At 52.8% G+C, this 25185-nt stretch overlaps 1 protein-coding gene across 1 annotated transcript; it reads left to right on the plus strand.

Moving 5' to 3' along the window:
* Positions 1-1726: 1726 nt before the first annotated feature.
* SLCO2A1 (solute carrier organic anion transporter family member 2A1) lies at positions 1727-23964 on the plus strand. Its single transcript, XM_079315367.1, has 14 exons — positions 1727-1915; positions 12142-12279; positions 14687-14849; positions 15715-15930; positions 16902-17000; positions 18440-18567; positions 19557-19638; positions 20486-20650; positions 20887-21076; positions 22063-22222; positions 22516-22679; positions 22805-22869; positions 22955-23075; positions 23149-23964. The coding sequence occupies exons 1-14, from the start codon at positions 1826-1828 to the stop codon at positions 23267-23269; spliced, it is 1902 nt and encodes a 633-aa protein (XP_079171493.1). The 5' UTR covers positions 1727-1825; the 3' UTR covers positions 23270-23964.
* Positions 23965-25185: the final 1221 nt, after the last annotated feature.

Here is a 25185-nt window from a genome sequence, read left to right on the forward strand (position 1 = left end):
CTGCTCAGGGCAGTGTCCCCATTCCTGCAGGGATTTCACAGAGGTGTGGATGTGGCACTGGGGACACGGGCTAGGGCTGGACTTGGCAGTGCTGGGGGAAGAGCTGGACTCCATGGCCTTAGAGGGCTTTTCCAAACAAAACAATTCCAGTGGGGCAGGACATCCAGCCCCCAGAGGTGCTCCCCAGAGGCAGATGCAGAGGCTCCTGATTCCCTTTTGACCCACCAGAGCCTTTTTCCTCCCTTTGTGGGGGTCACCAACCCCTCTCACGGGGTGTCCAGCCCCTTCCATGGCACGGGACATCAGGACAGGGGTGTTGCCCTGCTCAGGCTTGTCAGGCCTCTTCCCTGCTGTGCTTTGCTGCATGGAGACAAATGAGTAGGGAAAAGCTGGAGCCAGTGGCCAGAACAGCTGCTGCTCGAGGGGGATGTTATGACAAAGGGAGCATCACAGCTGCTGCAAGATAAACAGAGCAGGAAGAGGGTCAGGCACTGCCTGAAAAATCAGGTCAGTGGCACTCTGGGCTCCAGGGAGGATGGGAGAGGAGCAGAGGTGTTGGTTTGCTTGAGCTTTTCTCTTGGTAGGGCTGAAACTTCCACATCCTGCCATAGAATGTAGGGTAAAAGGGCTTGGCTAACTGATGGGGAATAAAGGGTTTCTTCATGCCATGTCCTGCCCCCAGATCTGGCAAATTCAAGGATGGGACAGAAAAAGAAAGCTCTCTTGCCACCCCAAAGCCGGTGACACCCACCCATCCTGGGCCAGGGATCAGAAACTGGGAAGCTGGCAGCCCAAACGAGCTCTTTTTATGCTGGCAGTGCTGATTGTGATGCTGCCCCGGGCAGGGTCAGAGCCCAGGTCCTCACCTGGGGGTCGGCAGGGAGCACAGCAGCACCTGGGAGCGGCTTCCCCCGGCTCCTCTGGTGGGGAGTGGGTGGGATGTGGGGCTGGGGGTGGCACTGAGAGGGGCTCTGCCCGTGGCACCGCACCCAGGGACCCTCCCAGGAGCCCATCCCTGCAGCTGGGGTTTATTCTCCAGCCTCAGCACAGCCCAGGGTGGGGCTCTGTCTGCCGGGGGGTCCCCCGGCTCTCCCCACCTGCTTTAGGCAGGATAATGTGGACAAAACACTTGAAGCTGGTTTCTCCTCCGGCTGGATCAACCTGCCCTTCTCCTTCTGACGCGTTTCCCCCTGAGAGGAGCTTGCAAAATAAATCAGTGCTTTGCATAAACAAAGCCCCGAGAGGTGTTGGTGAAAAAAACAGCGCTCAGGAGCTTCACAAATGCAACTTTTTCTGTGAAAACAAACACAGAATTTTATTTTTTTTCCCCTCCAAAGCCCCTCAGCCCAGGGAAGGATTTCTCCATCTGGCCACCCAATTTCCCCCTCCCACCTTAGAGCCAAATCCCAGCTGCTGCTGAAAGGTGCCTTCCCTTCCTCTCGCCCCTTCAGGGGGGTTTTGAATTAAAATCCCAGCGCGTTTTCCCTGCGGGGAGGCTCCGCTGCCTGTCTCCTTGTCCTGCAGCCCGGCACATGAGCTCAGGGTCGGCTGGGGTGTCCCCAGGGTGGGTAGAGCCCTGTCCCCTCCCCAAGGTGCCCGACCCTCACCTGCTCCATGCGCGCTGCCTTGGCTCCCTGCGGCTTTAAAGTTCCCTCGGCGCACAGAGCAAAAGAGGGAGGAGAAAGCGTTTCATCATCGCTCCCGGGAGCCGACTTATAAGAAGTTGACGCTGCCGCTGCCGGGCTCACTCGCGGCTCGGAGGGGTTCGGGCACGGTCCGTGCGGGGAGCGCACGCACAGCCCGCAGATCCCGGGATCCCCTCGCCATGGGAGTCCGCCCCGAGGTTGGCAAATCCCCGGTTGACATCCCCAAGAGCTCCGGCACCTGCTCCAGGAGTGTCTTCTGCAACATCAAGGTGAGGATGGGGCCGGGATGCTGGCGGGGAGGGAGGGGGCTCCTGCCGCAGAGGGGACCCCAGCCCCCGGGCGAGCCGGGGTGTTTGGTGATGCAGCATCTGAACATCGGCTCCGGGGCAGCCCAGGGGATCCTGCCCTGCCGTGGGGACTCTGTGGGTTCGGAGCGATGCCCTGCACGGCTCGTGGGTGCTTCACCCCATGGAGCAGCACCCCACGGTGCCCGGGACACGGTGTGCGGCCGCCTGGGAATGATTAACCACATCCTGGTGCGAGAGGAGAGCACTGCCCTAGAATAACACGGGCTTGCTTTAAAAAACTTGTGTGGGCAGGGTTTTTGAGTGACAGAAGCGAAAGCTCGGTGGGTTGAGGTGACTTTTCCGGTGCTGGCTGCCCGGCTCCTCACCTGGTGTCACCTGAGAGCCGCCCCAGCCTGTGACAGCAGGGGCTCAGCCCGGTGTGTCACCCTGCAGCCATCCTGGCTGCACACCGCTGCTGCCGTCAGCGAGTCAGGGGTCTGAATTCTTCAGGGAGAAATCAGAGTGCAGGGATTGAATTAAAGCCTTTGGATGGGTTGAAGGATATTAAGCCACTCACACATAAAGTAGGCATTTAAGTAGAAGTAAGTCAGTAATTTTAGGGTGATTCTAATGCTTTTAGTAAGTGAAAGGTCTGGATTCCACAGTAGTAGCTCAAGTTCTAGTAAAAGTTGAAATATACTGGTATCTTCAGCAAGGGACTCCAGGCCCACAGTTGTAGACAGAACTTAGACATCATAGAGCTAGAGTAAGAATATTGCTTGCATTTTTTAGATGGAACAAGGCAGGTTGTATGTGTAGTTCTATACATAACCTGGTGTGCTAAGAAACTAGAATTCTAACAGGTTAAGGAGTGGTGGTCCAAGTTTGCATCTTAGTTTGTTGGAAAAATCCTATATAAGAGTTTGTATTGGGGAGAGTTGGTGCTTTTAGCCATTCTGGCTTTTAGCCATTTGCTTACTGCTACTGCTTTCCTATTGCTTTGCCATTGCTTTTGCTATTACCTTTTAAAACTGATGTGCTTTGCTATAAAGGTGTGCTTTGTAATAAATAACCTTTTTAACTATTAGCTGCTTTGCTTATTTAAGATAACCCAATGAAGTAAGAGTCCAAGAGCTCTGGAGTTGGTGCCTAATGCACTGGAGGTCCACGACCCTCACATACCACTCCTCACCTGCCTTTCCCCCGTTTTTGGATGTGCACTGTGCTGGTTCCTGCCCTGGGGACATTCTCCTGGATGTCCCTGGAGCTGGGGGATTTCCGTGCCTCGCTTGGCAGCAGCTCTGCACATCAGCACCTGGAGCAGGCAGGTGTGGATTTTGGGAAGGCTCCAGGGATGTGCCAGGGGCAGGCAGAGCCCCTGGTGCTCCTGGATCTGTGGTGTGTGGCACTTCCCAGCTGGGGAGAAGGTGTCAGGATGGGTTTGGGGTTTGTTTGCCATCAAGCTTGCCTCACCTGGATGGTGCTGCCTGCTCCTCCTGGCTGTGCTGGGTTCTCTGGGAGTGCTGTAGGGTACAGCTCCTCCTGACAGCTGCAGGCATGATCCCAGATGTTGTCTCCCAGCCCCATACCCCTGAAGGTCCCCACTGCCCAGGCTGGTGACTTGGTGACACTTTTTGTCTGTGGGCTCCAGGGGCAAGAGCTTGAGATCACCCTGTGTGATTTGGGGCTGCCTCTGTGCTATGCTGATGTTCCTCTGTCCCCTGCTCTGCTGGAGGTGCAAAATGTGCCCCCAGCCCCCTCCAGATGCTGCAGTAATGCCCCTGACTTGGGGTGAGTGAAGTCACCCAAAACCAGAGCCCTTCTTGCAGTTCATGCTCTTTCCTGGAAACTGGAGGAGTGCAAAAATATCCCGGAGTGAAAAAACATTGCCAAACCCTCTTGCAGGGTGTCAAACTTTTGGATTAAAAGACAAAAGCCGCAACAAATAAATGTTGCTCCATTTGTACAGCCACAGGGTGTGGGGTGTGGGTGTCCCAGAGTCAGGCTGGGTGCTCAGCACATCCCCCAGAGCACTTGGATGGGACCTTTCAGGGGCAGATGGCTTGGGGGTGTCACTTTGCCAGTGGCAGGAAAACCATTGCCTGAAGAAAAGCTTTAAAACTGCTTTTAAAAGGTCTAGATGAAAATAATTTCTGGTTTAAAAAGTCAACATTCTGGCAGTGGCACCGTGCAAGAGCATGGAGGAACAGTTTGAGCTCTGCCCAAACATGCTCCTTGGCATCAGGGGCATGATGTGCTCCATCTGGGGTGGTGGGCTGTCAGGACACCCACCCCTCAGAGAAATACTCTTGCTTTTGAGAGCAAATGTATAAATTGACAGGCAACAAGATCCCCCACCCTTTCCTGACCTATTCACTCTTCCTGTCCTGTGATATTTGCATTAAAAACCTATACATTAACAAAAGGGCTGCTTCAGGGTCAGGAAGCACTGGCCTGTGTGCAGTGTCAGTCCTCTCAGCCCCCAAAAATGAGTAGGGTGTTAAAGGGGCACAGTGGAATTTCCAGGTTTGGGGAGTTTTGGAGTGAATGCTCATCAGGTGTGGTTAACATCTGGATTTGAAAGGGTTTGTAGCTTTCATTTGTACAAGAAGCCACTGGTGCTATAAATGATGGATTATGAAAAAGCCTCACCCAGCCCCAATTTTATGGGAATCTGTGGGCATCACCCTCCCTAGAGCTGTCAGACACAACAGCCTCATACAGGCAATGGCAGTTTCTGATGGGGAGAGTATTTCCAGCACAACAAAATTCCCTACTTTTAACAGACTTGGAAGGACACGATTAAGACTTGGAAGACTTATCCACAGAGCTCATATTTAATCCCCAAAGTCCATGTGATAGGATCATATTCAGGGTGTCTTTTGCAGGGCTGGGGCCAAAATAACAAATTATTTTTCCATGTGAACTGTCTTGCCCCTCCATGATCCCTGTGACAGGGACCAGCACCCTCTGCACCTGACCCCATCTCTCTCAGGGTGTTTTCCAGAACTGGATCCATAGGTACTGACATTTGGAGTGTGGGAACACAGTGGTGCCAGGGATGGGCATCAGGGAGGGAAAGGGGCGGTTAGAGGGATTCTGAAGAGTGGGATGGGGTTGGAGTCATGGGGGCACTGCTCGGGATGCAGGAAGGGTGTAGCTGCACTTCAGGAAGGAATTCCCTGGAATATTGGGTGGAAATTCTTCCCTGTGAGGGTGCTGAGGCCCTGGTACAGGTTTTCCAGAGAAGCTGTGGCTGCCCCATCCCTGGAAGTGCCCAAGGCCAGGTTGGACAGAGCTTGGAGCAGCCTGGGATAGTGGAAGGTTGCCCATGGTAGGGGGTGGAACAGGATGGGCTTTAAAGTCCTTTCCTACCCAAAACATTCTGGGATTCTGTGATTTCTGTGCTGAGCAGAGAATCCCCCTGCTTGGGCATCCACCAGAGCTGCCAGGGTTGGGCTGACTGGCACTGGGGCATGGGGGGATTTGCAGCTGTGCTGCTCAGCAGATGGAGGATGAACCCAACCTTCAGGTGGATGCCAGACCTGGTGGCACTGGGGACACCAAGAACCTCACAGCCTGAAGGATTAAAACAGGTTTAAAAGGTGGAGGAGGTGGTTGGTCCTTTTGATACCCACACGTGGCCAGGGATCCCCTCAGAGTCCCCCAGTCCAGAGTCCCAACCATGTGATTTAAGCTCATGTTGGGCTTGATGACCTTGGAGGTCTTTTCCAACCTTAATGATGCTATGATTCTATGTCCATTTTCTGCTCCCAGACAACCACTGGAAAAGGATTATTTCACAGGAATTCTCTGTTTACAGAGCCTCAGATATTTTGGCTTCTTCCCCTTTACTGTCTCATTCGTGGTTTTGAACTATTTTAATTGATTTTGGGATCCCCAGAAAGATGACAAGGAGGAGAGCTTTATAAATATCTTTTGATTTAGAGGAGCTGGACTGGTTTCAGCTGGAAGCTGGAGAGCACAGAGGAGCAGTGTGAAAGTGTTGTGAGTGCAGGCAAGGAGAGGCTTTATTTTCCATGCCTGCAGACTGCCTGGCATGGAAAAGGAAACAGGAGGACAACAGAGAATTATCCTGCCTTATGTCAGCCAGAGGTGATGCAGAGAGAGATTGAAAAGCCTTAGGGGAGGTTTAAATTGGGTGTTGTGCTGGGGCAGGGAGAGGGAGGGGATGGAAGAGGGTAGGAGAGGGGACAACAAGGTCAGGAGGAGACTCTGTGCTCTCAGAGTGTGAGAAGGATTGGAATTATCTCGGGATGAATGTGTTGGGAGCTCTCAGGGAGCTCTCACCTCCCTGGGGAGGATGGATGTGTCCTGCAGAGGAAATGGAGCCTGGCCTCGGGTCTGAGGTCCCAACAGCAGCAGGGCAAGTTCTTTGTCCCTTCCTTCCAAAGGACTAAAGGAATTTGCTGAGGAGTGTAATCCAGAAGCCTGGAGATGTACCAGTTGTGCTCTCACATCCTGTTGGAAAAGATTATGAATTGCTTTGTTTAGCCAGACCAGGAGATTCATCAAGTCACAGATCTGGAGGCAGCGTGGCTGTAGGTTTGGAGAGGGAAACCCAGAAAGGAGAAAGCCATGGCTGGTTAGAGCCATTGATTAAAGCAAGAGAATCAAAGCAAGATTGCAGCCCTGGGCACTGTGCAGGCAGGCAGCACAGGCTGGATGAGACAAAAAACTCAACCCCCAACAGACACAAAGAGGGTCCTTAGTGACATGAGGAGAAGGACCTGCAGTGACCAGGGTCTTCCAGCATTTGAGGTGATGGTGCTGGCACCAGACAGGTTGGCTTTGGATGGTCCAGCACTGTGGTCACATCTGCTTTTGGTGGGATCAGGCTCCAGAAGGGAAGGACCACCGGGTGTTCACCACCACCAGCAGCAGCGGGAAAGGAAAAAGATGTGTTGGAAAGTTCAGTGGGATCAAGGTCTAGGAGACCTGAGAGAAGGCAATTTTATGAGGGGCGAGGTGGTTGGGTGCCCAAACACAAGCAAGGAGTGGTCAGCCCAGATAAGATTATGGGGAGCAGGACGGGAGAGGAGTGACGCTGATAGGGAGCAGGGGCACGGCCGCCGGGCAGGACGGGTGTGTGCACACACCTCCGGGGCAGGCAGAGCCCAGCCAGCCTGCACCTGCCCTCAGGGAACCTGAAACTCACACCCTGATGCCCCAGAATGGACAGAGATCTGGGAAAGAATGAATGAAACATGAAGGCTGCGGGATGCTCGGCATCCTGGTTTTTGGGAGCATCCCGTGCTGGGGGTCTGTCTCAGCAATTCCACAGCCAAAATCCTCCATTCTGGGCAAAGCTGGGCTACATGGGCCTTGCAAAAAGTTATCAGGATGCAGTGCCAGGAAATCTCGTGTCTTGTGTTGCAAAAAGAGCAAACATTGTCTTTGCACGTGTGGGGTGTAAAACGTGCGTAGCTTGGCAGCAGACAGTTGTCATTCCAGCGTGCTTCAGGCAATCCCTGCTCAGGTTAATTTTTATATTATTTTATTATTTGTAATGAAGTCCCTCTTAAAGGCCAGCTTCTGCCATCAGACCAGGCTCAGGGGCTCAGTGCTGAAGGATGAGCTCTGTGCAGGGTATTTGGTTCCTTTTGGGGAAATGCTGTGCCTTTTTTCATCTCTCATAGTGCTTTTTGATCCACAAATCCAGGCAGCTGCCTACAGGAAAGTGATGCCAAGGAGGGGTGTATTTCCCCACACATCCCTACACTTTCCATGTCCAGCTGATACATTTATTTTGGGCTGAGTGACCTGAGCTGTCCTACTGAAGGAGGATCTCCCAGCAGAGTAAGAGCTGATCATTTGCAAACTCTAAAATAAACACTGTCTTCTCCCTATTAAAATTTTGGGTATATTCTTATCAATTCCTACAGCTCCTGCTAAAATAAACACTCTCTTCTCCTTATTAACATTTTGGGGATATTCTTATCAATTTCTACAGTTCCCCCCTCCCTTTCCTTTTTTTTCTCTTGCAAGCTCAGGAGATTAAAGTGGAGGGACTCTCCAGATTTGGGCAGCTTGGAGTCTGCTGCTTAGGGAGGAATGTTCCCTGATTTTGGGAGGAAAGTCTTCTGACTTTCCACTCAGGTCAAACAACTGTGCTTTGAACTCAACCCCAGTTGTACCCTGCACAGGGAAAACTAATGGAGCATCCTTACTCTGAGTCCTTTCCAAAGGTTTGCTCCATCCAGCCAGAATAATTTTGCTCTTGGCCACGTCCTACTTTGGTGTCATCAGTCACCTGGGAGCATTTGGATGAGGTCTGTGAGGGTGTCCAGCTCTCCAGGCAGTTTTGTGTCCATCTGGTGAGCAAAGCCTGGCTCTTTCCCTCCCCAGGGCCGTGGGAAAGGTGCTGGGCACGGAGATTAACACAAGTGCCATCAGCATTTCCACCCTCTTTATCTCCAGCTGGGGCTGCCAAGGGGAAGACACTGAAAAATGAGGTGAGGGATGGCTTTGGACATGAGCTGTGGAAGCAGAGCAAAGGATTAACCCTTAACTCACTTCTCCAGGTGGAGCAATGGCCATCCACACATAGCAGGATCCTACCAAACATGAGGTCCCTGCAGAGCAGAGTTAGGCTCCTGCCTGGAAAGTTTATCCTGACTCCTGGAGGCTCCATGGAGATGGTTTACTCCTGTGAAATGAAACCTGAGTATTTTTGGAGACATCTCAGACAGAAGTTTAGGCTGGGATTGGCTGAATCCCTGCCAGCTCCCGTTGTCCAGAGCGTGGAAGGACCAGTCCTCCCCTTCCCTGCAACAGGGTGGGTTTCTCTTCCTTTGGAAAAACACTGCCCTGGGAGGTGCTGGTCCCCACCAGATGGGTGGGAGCAGCAGCTTGTGTCCCCCAGGAGTTTTCTTCCCTTCTAAATGCAGCTCCTTTTGGAAAGGAGTCAAGTGCCTTGTGTAAACAGCTTGGAGCCAGGATTGCTCTGACAGAGGCGCGGGGGTGATTATGAGGAAATTTTGGGGGGGTCCATGTGGGTGCATGCCTTTGGCCTTGCTGCTCCCTGCCTGTCTGCAGCTCCAAAACCACACCAGGCTCCCGTGGGAGGCTGTGCTCCAGAGGGTCAGCACTTGGGAGTGCCCCCAGCTCCTCAACCTCCCACGGCGCCCTCGCCCTCTGCATCAGCCAAACCTCCCTGCTTGAGAGGGAGCGAGCCTGGCTCTCCTTGAGAACCCTGAGAACCCCTTCTTGTCATCAGGGAGATGGATCAGGGCAGCTCCCTCCCCTCCTGGGAGCGTGGGGCAGCACAGCACATCTGGTGCAGGGCTGGTTTCCATGCACCAGCACGTTGTGGGTGGTCAGCATGGGGATGGGAACACTTGGGAAGAGAGGCAGGGATGGGAGAGACCCGTGAGGGGACACAGGAGAGTGGTGTCCCTCGTGCCCACCAGCCTCAAGGGGTGCAGGGACTCCTTTTGGGGAGCCCTCTAAGTAAGGCCCTCTCCCAGTTTTTTGCACCCAGAGCCTTCAAGATTTGGGATGTCATTATTTTAATTAAAACTGAGTCTGCTGAATGCAGGAGAGGTCTTGAATCAGGTCTCATCTCTCCTGCAGACACTCAGAGTATGTCCTGTCCTGGAGGAAGTTTCCTTTTCTCTGGCTCTTTTGGGTAGCAGGTTCTTCACAAGGAAAAAAAAATCACCCCTGCCCTTCCCCTCCCATTCCCTGGGCTCTGCCCATCCGAGGGCTGGGGCTGCTGAGTGGTCTCGGGGTGGGATCACATCCCTGGAGCATCTGTCCAGCTCTGCTGCCTTTCCTGCTCCCCTGCAGACCAGAGCTGGCTTAGAAGGACCCACGGGCAGGGGGAAGCAGTCACACCCCCGGGTTTTCCTCTCCCTTTGCTGGTGCTCTCCAGCTGCATTTCTCCCACCTCTTGCCTCCTGGCAGGCAGCCCCAGCCTGTTCCCAGGCATCTCTGGATCCAGGGGTTCTGGCCATCCCAGGATATCACCAAGGCATAAACACGTCTCAGGCCATCTCCTGGCAGTTCTGCCTTTCCTCCCTGCCCTCTCTACCCATGGCTTGTCTCTCTCCTCTCCCCATCATTCCAGGGAGCCAGACTGCCTCTCTTCCTCACCATCCTCTCTGTCCCCAGCACTCCATCTGCCCTGGGACTGGGCTGACATTTGCTGCTGAATTCAGCCCTGGTGATCCACCCTCTTCCCTCCCTGTTGGTAAACAGCTTTTCCTCTCCTGCTGACGCCTGGCTCCGGGACAGCTCCGTGTCCAGCTGCTCTGCAGTGGCTCCAGTGCCTTCAGCAGGCTCTGGCCAGAGCCACAGGAACAAAAAAACTGGTGTTCTCTGGCAATGAGATCCCCTCTCCCATTCCCATCCTCACAGGAGTCTGCTCCAGATCACTCCACAGTGATTCCAGGTCGGGCCTGGGGAAGGTGGTGGATGCAGCTCCCACCCACAGGATTTTGTCCTGGGATGGGATTTCGAGTGTGGGAGCTGATAGTGAGAGAGGGGAGAGGTCATTCAGCTTCAAGAGTTTACTGGCAGATATTTCACTTCCACTTTTGCCCTATCTGGAAGGATTTCCCACGTTACACCCCAAATTCCTGTTCTGCCGCTTTTTGTCGGGGCAAAGTCCCCGCCTGGGACTTTGTCCTCTCCTGGTGATTGCAATGGCAATGCCAGCCTGATGCCAGCCTGTCTGATCTCACCCCTCCTAGATGTGCCTGGGGACTCTGTGATGACAGCTTGTGCCTGTGATCCTTCTTTCCTCATGTTTTGGGTTTTTTCCTTTGTCCTTCGTCCTCCCCATGGTCTCCAGGTTTTTCCAAGCCTGCCCTCACACTGCCAGAACTCCATTTTCTCCTTCTCATCTCCATCCTCTTCTCTTCTGCTGGTCTGTCAGTATCTCTCCCATCCCTTATGCTTTTAGGTTCCCAGCCAGGTCTTTTGGCTGGATCTCTCCTCCCTGACAGGAAAGGACTCCCACTTCTTACCCATCTTCTATCCAAATTCTGCTACAATTACTGGGCCTGGCCCACATCATCCTCTGCTCCCAAAACACAGCTCCACCCACTAATGGAATTTCCATCCTCTGAGCTGGGTGGACAATCTTGGTCTTTTTTGATTTTTTTTTTTTTTTTTTTAATCATTTAGTAGGTCAGGGCTACTGGCTGCTACCACTGTTCCAAATAAATACTCATAAGGACTATTGCTGCTGTGCTGGCCAAGGACATGAGGAATTTATCAGCCCTGCAGTACCTTTGATCCCCCATCCATCATCCCTCACTTCCCAACGTTATCATTGAGGGACACTCTTCCGGTATTCAGCAAATATTTGATTTCCTGTCAACCTAAATTAAAAGACTTTCCCCTGTCTGGTTTTTTTGTTTTGTTTTGGGTTTTTTTTTGTTGTTTGATTGTCTTGGTTTTTTATTTTAATTGATTTTAAAATGCTTTTGGCACTGGGTGGGTGCATTCCATTCCAAGAAAAATAAAGGAAAACTGTTCTGACTAAATATAGATCAAAAGACACTAGTGAGCTGCCTCTTGCATCCCTGGCTGAGAGCACTCTCCTCTTGCAGCCCACCCGGGCTCTTTCCACCAGATTTCTCCCTAAACTCTCTGCATTCCCTCCTCTGCCTCCACTCAGTTTGGCTCCTGCTCAGCTCATTGCCCAGCTCAGGGGAAGATGGAATTTGGCTTTGGAATATTCTCTTGGAGTCTTCCAGCAGTGAGACCACGCTGTGCATATTTCATCCTCTCCCTCTGGGGCTTTTAACACTCTTTTTTGACTTTTTCTAGCAACACCCCTTGGAGCAGGTTTGGTTAATTGACTTTCCAGCTGAGTGAACCCCAGGATGCTCCATGCCAGAGGTGCAGCCACTGGCCAAAGGCAGCTGGAATCCACTCCTGCAGGGTGTGATTGCCAGCAGTAACACAGCACCAGGGCACAAAGGGTGCATGGAGAGGCTCACATCGTTTATCAGGGGAAATTCTTCACTGAAAGAGTGGTTAATCATTGGAACAGGCTGCCCAGGGAAGTGGTGGAAAGTTTCAAACAGATGTGGCACTTCTCAGTATGGTTTGGTGTGCATGGAGGTACTCGCTCAAAGGTTGGACCTGGTGACCTTGGAGGTCTTTTCCAACCTTAATGAGTCTGTGATTCCAGCTGGGTCCTCACTGGGGTGGCACTCTCTGTTTGCCCACAGGTGTTTGTGCTGTGCCATGGGCTCCTCCAGCTCTCCCAGCTCCTCTACAGTGCCAACTTCAAGAGCAGCCTCACCACCATCGAGAAGCGCTTCGGGCTCTCCAGCCTCTCCTCAGGGTTCATCTCCAGCTTGCACGAGGTAAAGGGGACAGAAACACCCAAAGGGTGGCCTGGGGGCACCTTCCCAACGGGGTCTCAGGGCTGCTCACACCCAGGGCTTGCTCAGCCTCTGTGAGCTGGGAGGAGCAGCTGTGCTGTGCTCTGGGACCTCGTCTCACCTCGTTCTGCTCTGCCACATCCAGGGGAATGGAGCTCCTGTGGTGATGGCCCTTGGGCAAGAGCAGGCTTCCACTGGATGGAATTCCAGAATGGTTTGGGCTGGAAGGGACCTTAAAGCTCATCCTATTTTATTCCACCACCTGCCAAGGGCAGGGACACCTTCCACTAACCAAGGTGGCTCCAAACCTGGCCCTGGACACTTCCAGGGATCCAGGATCTTCTCTGTCAAGAGAAGCTGTCTTATCAAGACACTCTCTTATCAAGAAATCCCTTGGAATAAGTTTTCTCATTCACATTTTTGGGGATTCTGTCCTTCCTAGCAGCTCTTCAAGGCCTGGCAAAGGCCAGGGAAAGATCTGCTGGCAGAGACTTTTTTGCTGGCACTAAGTGGTAGCACACTTGTTCTTGAGCTCCCTGGTGAGCACGTGAGATGCTCCATCAAAAAGCTGAACACTGGGAATCTTCCTGGATCCTTGGGGAAGTGGATGCCCAAGTCTTCCCTCAACCAGCATGAACATTCTGGGATTAAAAAGATGTCTCAGGGCCCAGTGAGACTTCCTAGTGTCTGTGACTGTGCGAGGTTCCCTGCCTGTCCAGGGCAACAATCTTATTACGTTGGTGCCTACAGCAATTCCAAGAACAAAACCCACAAAGAGACAAACAAGGGAGCCCACGCAAACATAAATACAAAGTTTTCTTAGCCATACATAGAATCACAGGATGGTTTGAGTTGGAAGGGACCTTTAAAGGCTATCTTGCCCAGCCTCCTGCAATGAGCAGGGACAGCTTCAACATGCCAAACTTAAAAGGATGTTTAGCTTGCCTGGAGCTGTCAGAGCCCATGTAATGGGAATTTTGTGGTGTTCACCCACTTGCCTGAGTGAGCTGTGTGGTTTCATGGCTGTCTAGCTGATGCTGTCTGCAAATGTCCAGGGTCATAAATATTTGCAGTGAGCTGGACACTGTAGCAGGGTTCATTGTTTGAGTCACAGGGATGGATCTCTTCTCCCAGGGAACAAGGGGCAGGACAAGAGGAAATGGCCTCAAGTTGTGCCAGGGGAGGTTTAGTTTGTGTATGAGAGAAAATTTCTCCACTGGAAGGATTTTTCAGCCCTGGCACAGCTGCCCAGGGCAGTGGTGGGGTCCCCATCCCTGGAGGGTTTAACAGTTGTGTGGATGTGGCACTGGGGACGTGAGGCAGTGGTGGCCTTGGCAGTGCTGGGGGAGCAGCTGGACTTGATGGTCTTGGAGGAATTTTCCAACCTAAATGATTCTGTGATGCCTGTGGAGTGGGGGACAGGTGCGGGTGCTGGAAAAGCCCCAGATCCCAGGGAGGCTGTGGTGTTCCTGTGTCCTGTTTGAAGGACAGGTATTTGCCAATAAAGGCAGAAGCTTCTCTTTGAAATGGAGAGTGTAAACCCCCTCCCTCCAAATTATTATAATTTTGAAATTAAGGGGCTCTCAGGCAAAGATATGGGAATTAGGAATAACAGTTCTTTACTAGGAAAATTAAAATAGAAATGCAGTATTACAAAGAACAAACCCAAACACTGCCAGAGTAAGAATCCAAGCTGACACCTGTCAGTCAGTCAGGGTGTTGGCAGCAGCCCCATTCAATGGTGGCTGCATCCTCCTGCAGTGGCAGATGTGGTTCAGCTGGAGCAGTGCTCCTGGAGAAGGTGCAGTTTTCCTCCAAAGGTCCAGTGATGATGTGGAAAGGTCCAGTTTTCCTCTGGAATCCAATGGGTAAGGGCTGCTCTGATGTTCCAAATCTCAGTTTTTATTTAGGCAGGAAATGTTTGGCTCCTCCCCCTGGCTGGAGCATCTCCCAGTGGGATGATGTAATTTTGTCAGTCATTCGGTGGGGCTCAATGGCCCATTAGCAGATGATATCTCCTGGAGGGAGGATGGGTTGTGGGAAAGATAAAGATGATTGTCCCAGCTGGTTTAAAGCTGGCCCATTAGCAGATGGTATGTGCCATGGAGATAAGGAATCACTGTCCCACCCAGCTTCAGCAGATGGTGACAGAATACACATTGCTGGCCACATCAACCCAACACATCCTGCCAACAAGGGGTGCCCGGGGAGGCTGAAGAGTGACGCTCTGGCTGGAGATGAGAAGGGAGCACTGAGTGCTGTCAACACAGAAGGAGAGGGGATGAAACATCATGAGAGACCTGCCCACCCACCCAGACACAGCCATAGGGTCTGGATGCCCTCTGTGACAGCTTCTCACATCCCTCCTGCTTCTCTGTGCCTTTTGCAGATCGGCAACGTGGTGCTCATCATCTTCGTCAGCTACTTCGGCAGCCGCGTGCACCGCCCGCGCGTCATCGGGGTCGGGGGGCTGCTGCTGGCCCTGGGGGCTTTCCTGGTGACCCTGCCCCACTTCCTGTCGGGTCCCTATGAGTACACTGCCCTCAGCACCGGTGAGTGCCACCAGCCCTGCCCCACACACCCAGAGACCCAAAAAAAGTGGGTGTTTCCAGGGCACGCGTGATTTGAACAGTGGTTGAAGGCAGAGCCCTAAGGTGGGCAGTTGCTGATTAAATCTGGCATTGTTACAGCTTTGGAACCCCTTCTGAATGCAAAAATTACATGTGGGATTTCTTCTGTCTTTCTTGTATGTGTTATTCCAGCTGTTATAGAATTGTGGTTTGAGTTTGAAGGGATCTTGAAGACCATCCAGTTCCAGCCCCTGCCATGGGCAGGGACACCTTCCACTAGCCCAGGTTGCACAAAGTTTGTCCTTGAACATTTCCAGGGATGGGCCAGTCATGGTTTCTCTGATAGAGAGTAGGTTTAGATTCAATATTAGAGAGAAATTCTTTGTGAGGATGGTGAGGATCTGGCACAGGTTGCCCAGAGAAGCTGTGGCTGTCCCTGGATCTCTGGAACTGTCCAAGGACAGGCTGGAGAGGGCTTGGAGCACCCTGGGATAGTGGAAGGTGACCCCAGAGGGCATCACTCCATGTCCCTGCCCAGGTACCATAGGGAGCAGAGACTGCAAAAACCAGCCATGGGTTAGGTCTGTCCTCATTAAACCTTCACTCAATGGCATGAGCTCTTTAAAAATTTGATTAAAATCACAGCCTGCTTGTTTGCTACCCTGACCTCAGTGTAATACTCCAAAGGAAGGGCAAGGTGAACTGCTGAATAAAATGAGCAATCCATCCAAAATCCAGCACTCTGTGCCTACTCAGCAAGTTTGGGAATTCCTGCTCTTTGGGAATTTAGTGTGGAGGAGACAAGGGATGTACCCAGTGTTGAAACGCTCACTTCTCTCCCTTCCAGGTAACAAAAGCCAGGGGCAGGTTGAGCTGTGCTATGCAGAGAGCAGGTTTGTGTGCCCAAACACCACCAGGGACCCCCAGAAGGAGGCCAGCAGCGTGTGGGCCATGATGGTGATTGCCCAGCTGCTGGCTGGGATTGGCACTGTGCCCATCCAGCCCTTTGGGATATCCTATGTGGACGACTTTGCAGATGCCAACAATTCCCCACTCTATGTTGGTAAGTGGCACCATTGCTCTACATTGTTTTGTTTCACAGTATCCCAGGATGGTTTGGGTTGGAAGGGACCTGAAAGCTCATACAGTTCCACCCACCTTCCACTAGACCAAGTTCTCCAAGCTCCAGCATCCTTGTCTTCCCTCTGCAGTGAGGGATCACTGTTCCAATGGATTGTCCCACAATCCCTTAGAATTCCCAAATCTGCAAGGAAAATGAAGGAAAGAGGACTGAAGGAACCTGAAAGGTTCTGAAGAGGAAGGAAAGTGGGACTGGTGTGTTGTTTATAACACAGGTGCTCCCTTTAGGGCTGTGGGAATGGCTCAATACATTAGAAATTCCATCTCCCCAAGTCCCATTTCGTTTAATTTCTGATGCAGCTCAAGCTCACTGTCTCCTTTTAAACATCTTGAGAAGACTGTGTAGAATTTCTCTCAAGGAGGGAACTTGGATCCTGTCATTGCAAACAAGTCAGAAGAAAATGTTCTGACCTTCTGGGTTATCTATTTCAGAATGGGAGGGTTCAGCTGCACCCAGGTGGTCTTGGTGGTCTTTTTGCCCTCAGAATCTTTCACATTTGTACCAATTATTTTTCATTGGACTGGGGATTAGGATGTGTTTGTTTCCCTGGCATCCTAGAGGAAATGAAGGTTTCAGTCACCTGTGTGAGCCCAGGATGTCACTGCCCTGCTTCTCCCTGGGGTTCATGAGTATCATGGATATTCATGCTGTAGCTGAGAACTTGTGCTGTGCCAGCAAAGCCCTGATGGCAGCAGAGCAGAGGGAGTTCTTCCACAGGCAGCTGCCTTCCCCCTCCTGCTGCTGTCAGATAAACAGTGTTGGGGCAGTGAAGGGTGGTTTCTCCCCTCTGTGTGTTGTGCCCCCAACCCTGCATCTCCTGGGAAGAAAGAATCCATATCTGCATGGAAGCTGCCATTCCCTGCTGACAGGGGCTGTCTCTGCTCCCTTTCCAGCCATCCTCTTTGCCATTGCTGTGTTTGGCCCTGCCTTTGGGTACCTGCTGGGCTCCATGGTGCTGCGGCTCTTCGTGGATATTGGCAGGGTTGACACTGGTGAGTGTTGCTCAGGTAGCAGTGCTCCTGAAGCTCCCACAGAAAGTCACTCTGAGATGAAAGGTGGCAGAAGCCACCAGTTTTGTGACCCATAAGACCTGCTGCCCTGGAAAGACCTGCCCTGGAACAGCACTGCCAGCATATCCTGCACTCTGTCACCCCGTAAGGACAGATAGAGGTGCTCCTGACACCACCACTGGAGCAGAACCCTGGGGTAGGGACATTCCAGAGCCCAACTCCTGGTGCTGCACTGGAGGCCATGGCTGGGGTCTGCCCACCACACTGAGGAGATATCCCACAACCCCAGCATGAGGAGCAGGGAAATCTGAGGAAGACAACCACAGAGCAAGCACTTCCCTGTGGATACACAGAGAACTTGAGTCTGCTCATCCTCCTCCCCAGCACCCACCACCACCTGCAGAGGGAGGCTGAGCTGATGCCCCCACAGGGATAATTTGCTTTATCCTTTTCATGTGCTTATTATTTCTGGTAACTTAATCACTAAAGAATTCTCCCCAGCTCCATCATTAACATGGCTTTTCCTGTGTTTCCTTAGAGAGATCAGAGCCTGCCTGACATTTTTGTCCTGATAAGAATAATAAATGAACGTGGGCAGGAAATGCCAAAAAAGCACTTGGCCCACTCCCTGTTGTGGCAGACAGATTTAGCAGCCTCTGCCTGGGCGCTCCATGATGACATCCAAGCTGCAGAGTGGAGTGCTCCTGTCTGGGGAAGTGGGGTGATTGTTCCAGTGGGGTGTGGGCTGCTCTCCTGTCCCAGCCTGGCTTGGAGCTCCCAAGGAGCTGGCTGCTGGTTCCTTCCCAGCCATGGAGAGCCCAGGCCAAGGCAGCAATCTGTCAAGTGTCCCGTGAGCATCACTTGGCCCAGCCAAAGGATGTGTGTGCTGGAGACAGAGTGGCTCTCACCTTCTCCTCCTGTTTCCGGACAAGGCGCCCGGCGTTGGGCCCACTCGGAAACCAGGAGCTTCTGCCAGCACTGAGCCTTCCCCATGTCCCTGCAGGCAGAGAGGGACCAAGGAACAATGGAGAGCAGCTTGTTCCAGGAAAGCAGCGTGCCCTTTCCCAGTCCCTGTCTTGGCAGGCAGCATGGTCCAGCCCATGTGTGCTCCAGGCACAGCCCCCTAATCTCTGCCTCACTGGGTTGAGCCCGTGCCTCCAGCGTGCTCCCATGCTGACCAAACCCACCCTGCAGCCACCTGGGAGGCTCAGTACAGTGCAGGGCCCTGGCCAGGGAAAACACAGATCAAACACAAGCAGGGCCAGGCTTGCTGCCAGCACTGGTGGCAGCTCCATCCATTTGCTCTTACATACCAGTGGAGAGACCCTTGGGCTGTGCCCCCTGGGACTCTTCAGGCTGCACCAGGAGATGTGTCCCTGTCACCTTGGAGTGTTACAGCTGTCCTTGTGTCCTGCCTGCAGTGGACCTGACGCCCAGTGACCAGCGGTGGATTGGAGCCTGGTGGCTGGGGCTGCTCATCTCCTCGGGCTGCCTGGTGCTCACCTCCATCCCTTACTTCTTCTTCCCTCGCTACATGCTGAAAGGAGAGGTGAGACCTCATCTCCAGAGGCTGGAATGCCCTGGAGCCAGGGATGTGCTCAGGGAGGGAATACCTGTCCCCAGAGGGGAGGGGTGGGAGGGAGGAAGGCAGTCCTGCAACTCTTTCCCATAAAAATAAAATTTAAAAGATGGGAAATAATTAACATGTATCATTTTGGTGTTTTCAAAGCCAAACCCTGCTGGTTTTGTTACAAAAATATTTTAGTTCTGTTTTGAAATTGTTTACTCACTGATTCTTTACAAGTAAAATCAAACCCAAAATATTTCATAGTTATGGCTGCTGAACCATTTCTAACTTTCTTTTTTTTTTGCAGATTTTTTGCAGAGTTAAAAGGGAAGTGTTTTGGCAGGGTTCAGGGGAGGAAAGATTTCCAGGTTTTTAAAACCTCCCAAAAACAAGCTGTTGTCTTGCTGCTCTGCTCAGGGGCTGCAGTGATGTTTGAGATAATTCACCTTTTTAATCACAGAATCCTGGAATGGTTTGGGTTGGAAGGACCTTAAAGCTCATCCTGTTCCATTTCCTGCCATGGCAGGGACACCTTCCACTATCCCAGGTTGCTCCAAGCCCCATCCAACCTGGCCTTGGACACTGCCAGGAATGGAACAGCCACAGCTTCTCTGGGCAACTGTGCCAGGGCCTTGCCACCTCAAGAATTTGTAGCCAAAAATGGCAGTGGGAAGCCATTCCCCACTGTGCTGGCATTCCAGGCCCTTGCCCAAAGCCCCTCTCCAGCTCTTTTGGAGCTCCTTCAGGTCCTGGAAGGGGCTCTCCCCAGAGCCTCGTCCTCTCCAGGTGAGCACTCCCAGCTCTCCCAGCCTGGAGAATTGCTCAGGGCATATAGGATGGGGCTTTGCTGTAGTTGTCAGGCTTGGCTGGGGGTGTCAAAAGCTGCTGTGACAGACCCTGTCCCTCCTGAGCCTCGCTGTGCCAGGCCAGTGGCAGCCCCTCTCAGCACTGCTGCTCCTCTCTCCCTCCAGGAGCGGCACACGGAGGCTGGGATGCTCAGGAAGATGGAGACAGGGGCTGCTGAGGACACCTCCCTGCTGGAGTTCATAAAAAGTAAACTCCTGGAGGGTCCAGGGGAGGGTGAAAGGAATGCTGGGCTGGGCTGGGTGGGTGGGGACCACCACACCTGAGATTTACACTATGGGGGATTGTTGGGAGTTCTGGGAGCCCAGCACCGTGTGTGAACCAGCTCCAGCACCACAGGAAGGTGGGCACAGTTTCCATCTGCCTACACCTCTTCTGTGGGGCCTGGATTGTTTCCAGATTTTGCAGTGAGGACCTTAAAGTGGTAGGAGTGTGCTGGAAAAGGGTCCCTGGGAGTGGGCACGGGGCTGCTGGCGCCAGCAGCTCCTCGACAAGGTCACCCCACTGCAGCTGACACTGTTTATGTGGAGCCAAAACAGGCTGGAGAGGGATGTCACTGCTGAGGGACCAGATTAATTAATGACTCTTTTAGCTCCAGAAGGATTTCTTCCCAGATAAAGCCTGTCCCTCCTTGCCTCTTCCTCCACTGCAGTCATATCCTGGAGCTGTCAGTTCCCTCTTCTCCCCTCTTTGGGCTTTAATGGATGCTGGCTCTCCACTGCTCTCTGCTAATGAGAAAACTCAGAAGAGACCAAATAAACAGAGCTGCTCCCAGGGTCCATCTGCCTCTGTTGACAGAGCCAGAGGACACAATGTCCCACCAGGAAAACACATCCATGGTCCCTGCCAGCTGCTGGGACACTTTAGGGTGTCTCCTCTCCTGCTTTCCCATGCCCACAGACATCCCCAGCAGATCATCATCATAATCATCATCATCCCGCAGACATCCTTACTGGGAACAGGCTAAGGTACAGTACAAATCACTGCCATGAGGATCACACAGCTAAAAGACATTTTTCCTGTGGTTTCCCTGTAGGATTCCCAAAGATCTTCCTCAGGCTGCTGCTGAACCCCCTCTTCATCCTCCTGGTGCTGGCTCAGTGCAGCTTCTCCTCCGTCATTGCGGGTCTGGCCACCTTCCTCAACAAATTCCTGGAGAAGCAGTACGGTGCCTCCCCCTCCCAGGCCAACTTCCTCATAGGTGAGCATGGGTGGAGGCCAAAAACACCCACCAGCAGGGAGCCAACACCTTCCCCAAGCTTTTTAAATCCTGGAGAGGAAGTCACTGAAAGCTCATTTTTGGATGAAACCTGGGGTTCACCCAGGTGACTTTCCTGACTTGTGCTGCTTTGGACACCAGCTGGTTCTCCCAGCTGCTGTGAGTGCAGGGAGAGGTTCTGGGCAGGCAGGCCCCCCTGATGGCCCCTTCCCCTGCAGGAGCTGTGAACCTGCCAGCAGCAGCGCTGGGGATGCTGCTGGGAGGGATCATCATGAAGCGCTTCTCCTTCTCGCTGCGCGCCATCCCGCGCTTCGCCGTCGTGGTGCTCGTCTTCTCCATCCTCATCTGCCTGCCCATCTTCTTCATGGGCTGCTCCACAGGCCACATCGAGGGCATCTTCCACCCCAGGTAAGGCAGGTGCAGCTCCTTGTTCCTCCAGCTGGGGAGGGACACACGCTGGTGGAGAGGCACAGCACATCACCGTGCTGCTGCTTCTTGCTCCTTGATCCCCACTGCATGGAGAAAATCTGGGTGTGTCACAGCGCAGAGAGCTCAGGAAGGTGTTTATCTATGATTTTCTGGGTCAAACAAGCTGGGTGTAATTTTTCACTCTGAATTTTTAGGGGAAAATTAGTGATATCGTGTTCACATCACTTCACATGCTCCCACTGTTCCAGCTGGACATTATCTTTCTCCTCACCTCAGTGGATATTTTTGGCCCTTACCATGACTCCTTGAGATAAAAACGACATTTATACACAACCAAGGCTTGATGTCAAGTGCATTGAGCTCATTTCCCAGCTCATTGCCAGCAAGGAAGGGATTTCTGATGCCATCTTCCCACAGGAGGTGGAGCAGCCCCATCCCACCCTGGCCAAGGGCAGCTCCCCTGTGCCACATTCCTGCAGGATTCAGGCTGTGACTCCAGCAGATGCACTCCTAGGGGCAGTGAGGGAGGACAGGGCAGATTTGGGGCTGTCCACTTCACAGCCACCAGGCTTGTTTGGGAACATGCCCACTTTCAGTTTGTGTCTGTGTGGTGCTTCCAGCTGTGGCTGTTCACACATCTGTTTGTGCAGCTCTGGATGGAGCCCAGATCCATTTCTCCAGGCTTTTGGCCAATTAATTTTCGGCTCAAAAAAAAAGAAAAAGGAGAAAAGAAGCGTGTGAGTACTTGTTTGTAGACATAACATGATTCCTGTGACATTCACTGTACACTTCCAGAGGTACCTGCAGGGATCAGGGGCTGGCAAAAGGCCAGGCAGCTGCTGGCAGTGTCCCAGCCCAAACAGGAACTGGAAAACTGCTCAACTAGTAAAAGGGATTTTTTTTTAAAATTCCTTCTGTCTTACTTCTTAATTTTTTTACCAATTTTCCCCCCTCCTTTCTGGCAGTACACCCAATTCCCAGCAGCAGGTTAAGGCAAGGGTTGGGTGCCAATGCTCTAAGCAGATCTTCAACCCCGTGTGCTGGAAAAACACCACGGAATACATCTCACCCTGCTTTGCTGGCTGCACCAACAGCACCACCAACCCCTCCAATCCCAGACAAGTGGTGAGTAAAGCAAGGCTAGCAAAGCAGCCTTGCTGGGAATGGTGGAGTGATGCTGCAGGAACCCCACAAATGCAATAAGTTCCACCCCCTGTGCTGAGCCCTGGGACGGTGCCATGGAGAATTGTTGTAATGCCCTGGGAACATGCTTGGAGGAACAAGGGTGGTGGCAAATCCCATTACAGGATGCCATGGGTGTTCTTAAAACTCTTACTGGTGTCCTGCACAGGGATGTGGGACAATGGGTCACAGAAACCTGCCCCTGGCACTGGGAGTCTGATGTTTTGTTCCAACAGATCTACCACAACTGTTCCCTGAATGGGAATGAGCTGTTCTCTGCCTCCACGGGCTCTTGTCCAGTCAGCTGCTCCCACATGCTCCTTCCTGCCATATTCCTCATCTCCTTTGCTGCCCTGGTCGCCTGCCTGTCCCACAACCCCCTCTACATGATGGTGTTACGGTGAGTGAGGGCGTGTCCTGAGTTGATATGGTGGTTGCTGTGTTGGGATCCATGGGATGTCACCAACCAGCCCACGTCTTGGCCAAATCCAGCAGCTCTGATCTCCCATGGCTTCTCCCCTGCAGGGTGGTGAACCAGGATGAGAAGTCCTTTGCCATTGGAGTGCAGTTCTTACTGATGAGACTGCTGGGTGAGTGCTCATCTCTGAGTGGGAGCCGTGGCAGGCACTGTACCTGCTGGGATCAGCACCTGACTGCATGCTCTCTTGCCTCCAGCCTGGCTGCCGGCCCCAGCCATGTTTGGAGCCCTCATTGACTCCTCCTGCATCCACTGGCAGCAGCAGTGCTCCCGGCGCCGCTTCTGCGCCTACTACAACAACGATTTCCTCCGGAACAGGTACCCTGAGCCTGGCCAGGGCAGGGGGGGGCCCAGCTCCAGCTGTGACATGTCCCTGCTCTTCTCCTGGCAGGTACCTGGGGCTGCAGGTGGGCTACAAGGTGGTGGGCACCGTGCTGCTCGCCCTCATCAGCTGGAAGGTGAAGAGGAGCAAGGAGTACAACGTGCAGGAGAAGGCAGCAGGGCTGGTGTAGCCCCCAGGACTGACCCACACCCCTCACCCACTGCCACCACTTTGTCCTGTTTGGGTTTGTTTCACTCCCCACCAGAGCGACTCTGAGCTCCTCTCCTGCAGCCCAGGTGTTCCTGGTGAGGGATGCTCTGAGCCAGCCCCATCCTGGGAATGGCAGCTCTTGGGAATGGGATCTCCTGGGAATGGCACATTCTAGGAATGGCAGCTCCTGGGAATGGGATCACCTGGGAAAGGCAGCTCCTGGGAATGGCACATTCTGGGAATGGCACCTCCTGGGAATGGCATCACCTGGCTATGGCAGCTCTTGGGAATGGCACATCCTGGGAATGGGATCACCTGGGAATGGCAGCTCCCTGGGAATGGCTCCTCCTGGGAATGGCTCCTCCTGGGAATGGCAGCTCCTGGGAATAGCAGCTCCCAGGGTCTCCAGCACCCTGGGGAGGAGCAGCCCTCAGCCAGCTGGAGCAGGAGGCAGAGGAGAAGTGCTTGCTGTGGGCCATGGTCCCGCTCTGCTGTGACATTCCTGGCTGGGACAGGAGCAGGGGAGGTGGCTGCCAGCCCTGGTGTCCCCACAGCCCCCACAGAGGAGAGCAGGGACACAGCACAATGTTGGGACAAGTCAGCACAAGGGGCTTATTGCAGAACATCTGGGGTTTGTTGCTCTTTTTATTTTTTAAATAAAGGTCACTTTTCCAACTGTGGTGCTTTCTTGGGTCTCCCTCCCACCAGCAAGACAAGCCCTGGGGATGCTGCAGGTCACAGTCTGGCACATTCCAGCTGGGAAAGGGGAAGAAATGGTGGCAGAGGGGCACATTCTTCTCCTGCAGCCTCATCAGTGATGAGGCTGGTAGGAGCAACACAGAGCTCAGGGCCCAGCCCTGCCTGCATCTCCCTGATGGGCAGGGCAGGGTCAAGCAGGCAGGGACAGAAGGTTTTGACCTGAGGTTCTCATCCCTGATAGGTTTATTGGCACAGATCAATTCTGGTGTTTGCTGGCTCGAGCTGGTGCCTCAGAGGAGGGACCATGAACAAAGAAGTGCCTGGCAATTGAAAAGTTTCATTCCCCCTCCCTCCCGGCACAGTCCTGAGGGTCTGGGGTCCTTCTCACCCTTCACTGTGTTGCTGGTTTTGGTTGCTTCACACCCCTCAGGGGGGTTTTGGTGGGTTGTTCGTCCTCACTGTGATTAGGTTTTTACAGTACACAGACCACAATCTGCTCCAGCATTTTAAAGTAATATTTTAACTGCAGCTTTGCCTATTCTATCAGTATTGATTTTCACAATTATTAATTGATCAGACTGTCAGCTCCAGGTTTCCTTCTGATCCATCTCTGCTGACACAGCACAGCCTTAGGGTTCACATCAAGTTCAACCCATGGCCTAACACATCCAGCTACTTATGTCAAGCACTGAGCTACTTTAAAATCCTGTAATTTTTTCAATGCAGCAGGCTCTGGGCAGGGTACAGTGGGTTTGGGGCTTTCTTTCAGGGCTTTTATGGGTTGAATGTATTCAGGCACCATGGCTTTGCCCTGTGCTCTTGGCCCTGCTGCATCCATGTTCATGGAAGGAGTCAGAGGAAGGGGCAGGAGGGGACCTGCCCTGGTTTTCTCTGGATCACCAAAGTCTTCACAAAAAAGAGCTCTCTCCATGTTATCCTTATTCCTGTTCCACCTCCAGCAGATTTTCCCTGAACATTCACATGACTTTTTGTACATTTCTCCAGCAGGGTGGTGGCTCTGTGCACAAGGAAGGTCTTTTGCAGGGGAACAAATCAGAGTACAATCCATAGGAAAAAAGACCAGAAGAGCTTTAGCACAGTGAGGGCCTCAGTGCCTGTGTGAGCACAGCAGGTTCCTGACTCAGGGTCAGGCAGCTGGAGCAAAAAGTTTATCACAGCCCACTGTCCAGCCAAAGC

This window comes from Erithacus rubecula, assembly GCF_903797595.1.
Source record: "Erithacus rubecula genome assembly, chromosome: 11".
NCBI classification, from domain to species: Eukaryota; Metazoa; Chordata; class Aves; order Passeriformes; family Muscicapidae; genus Erithacus; species Erithacus rubecula.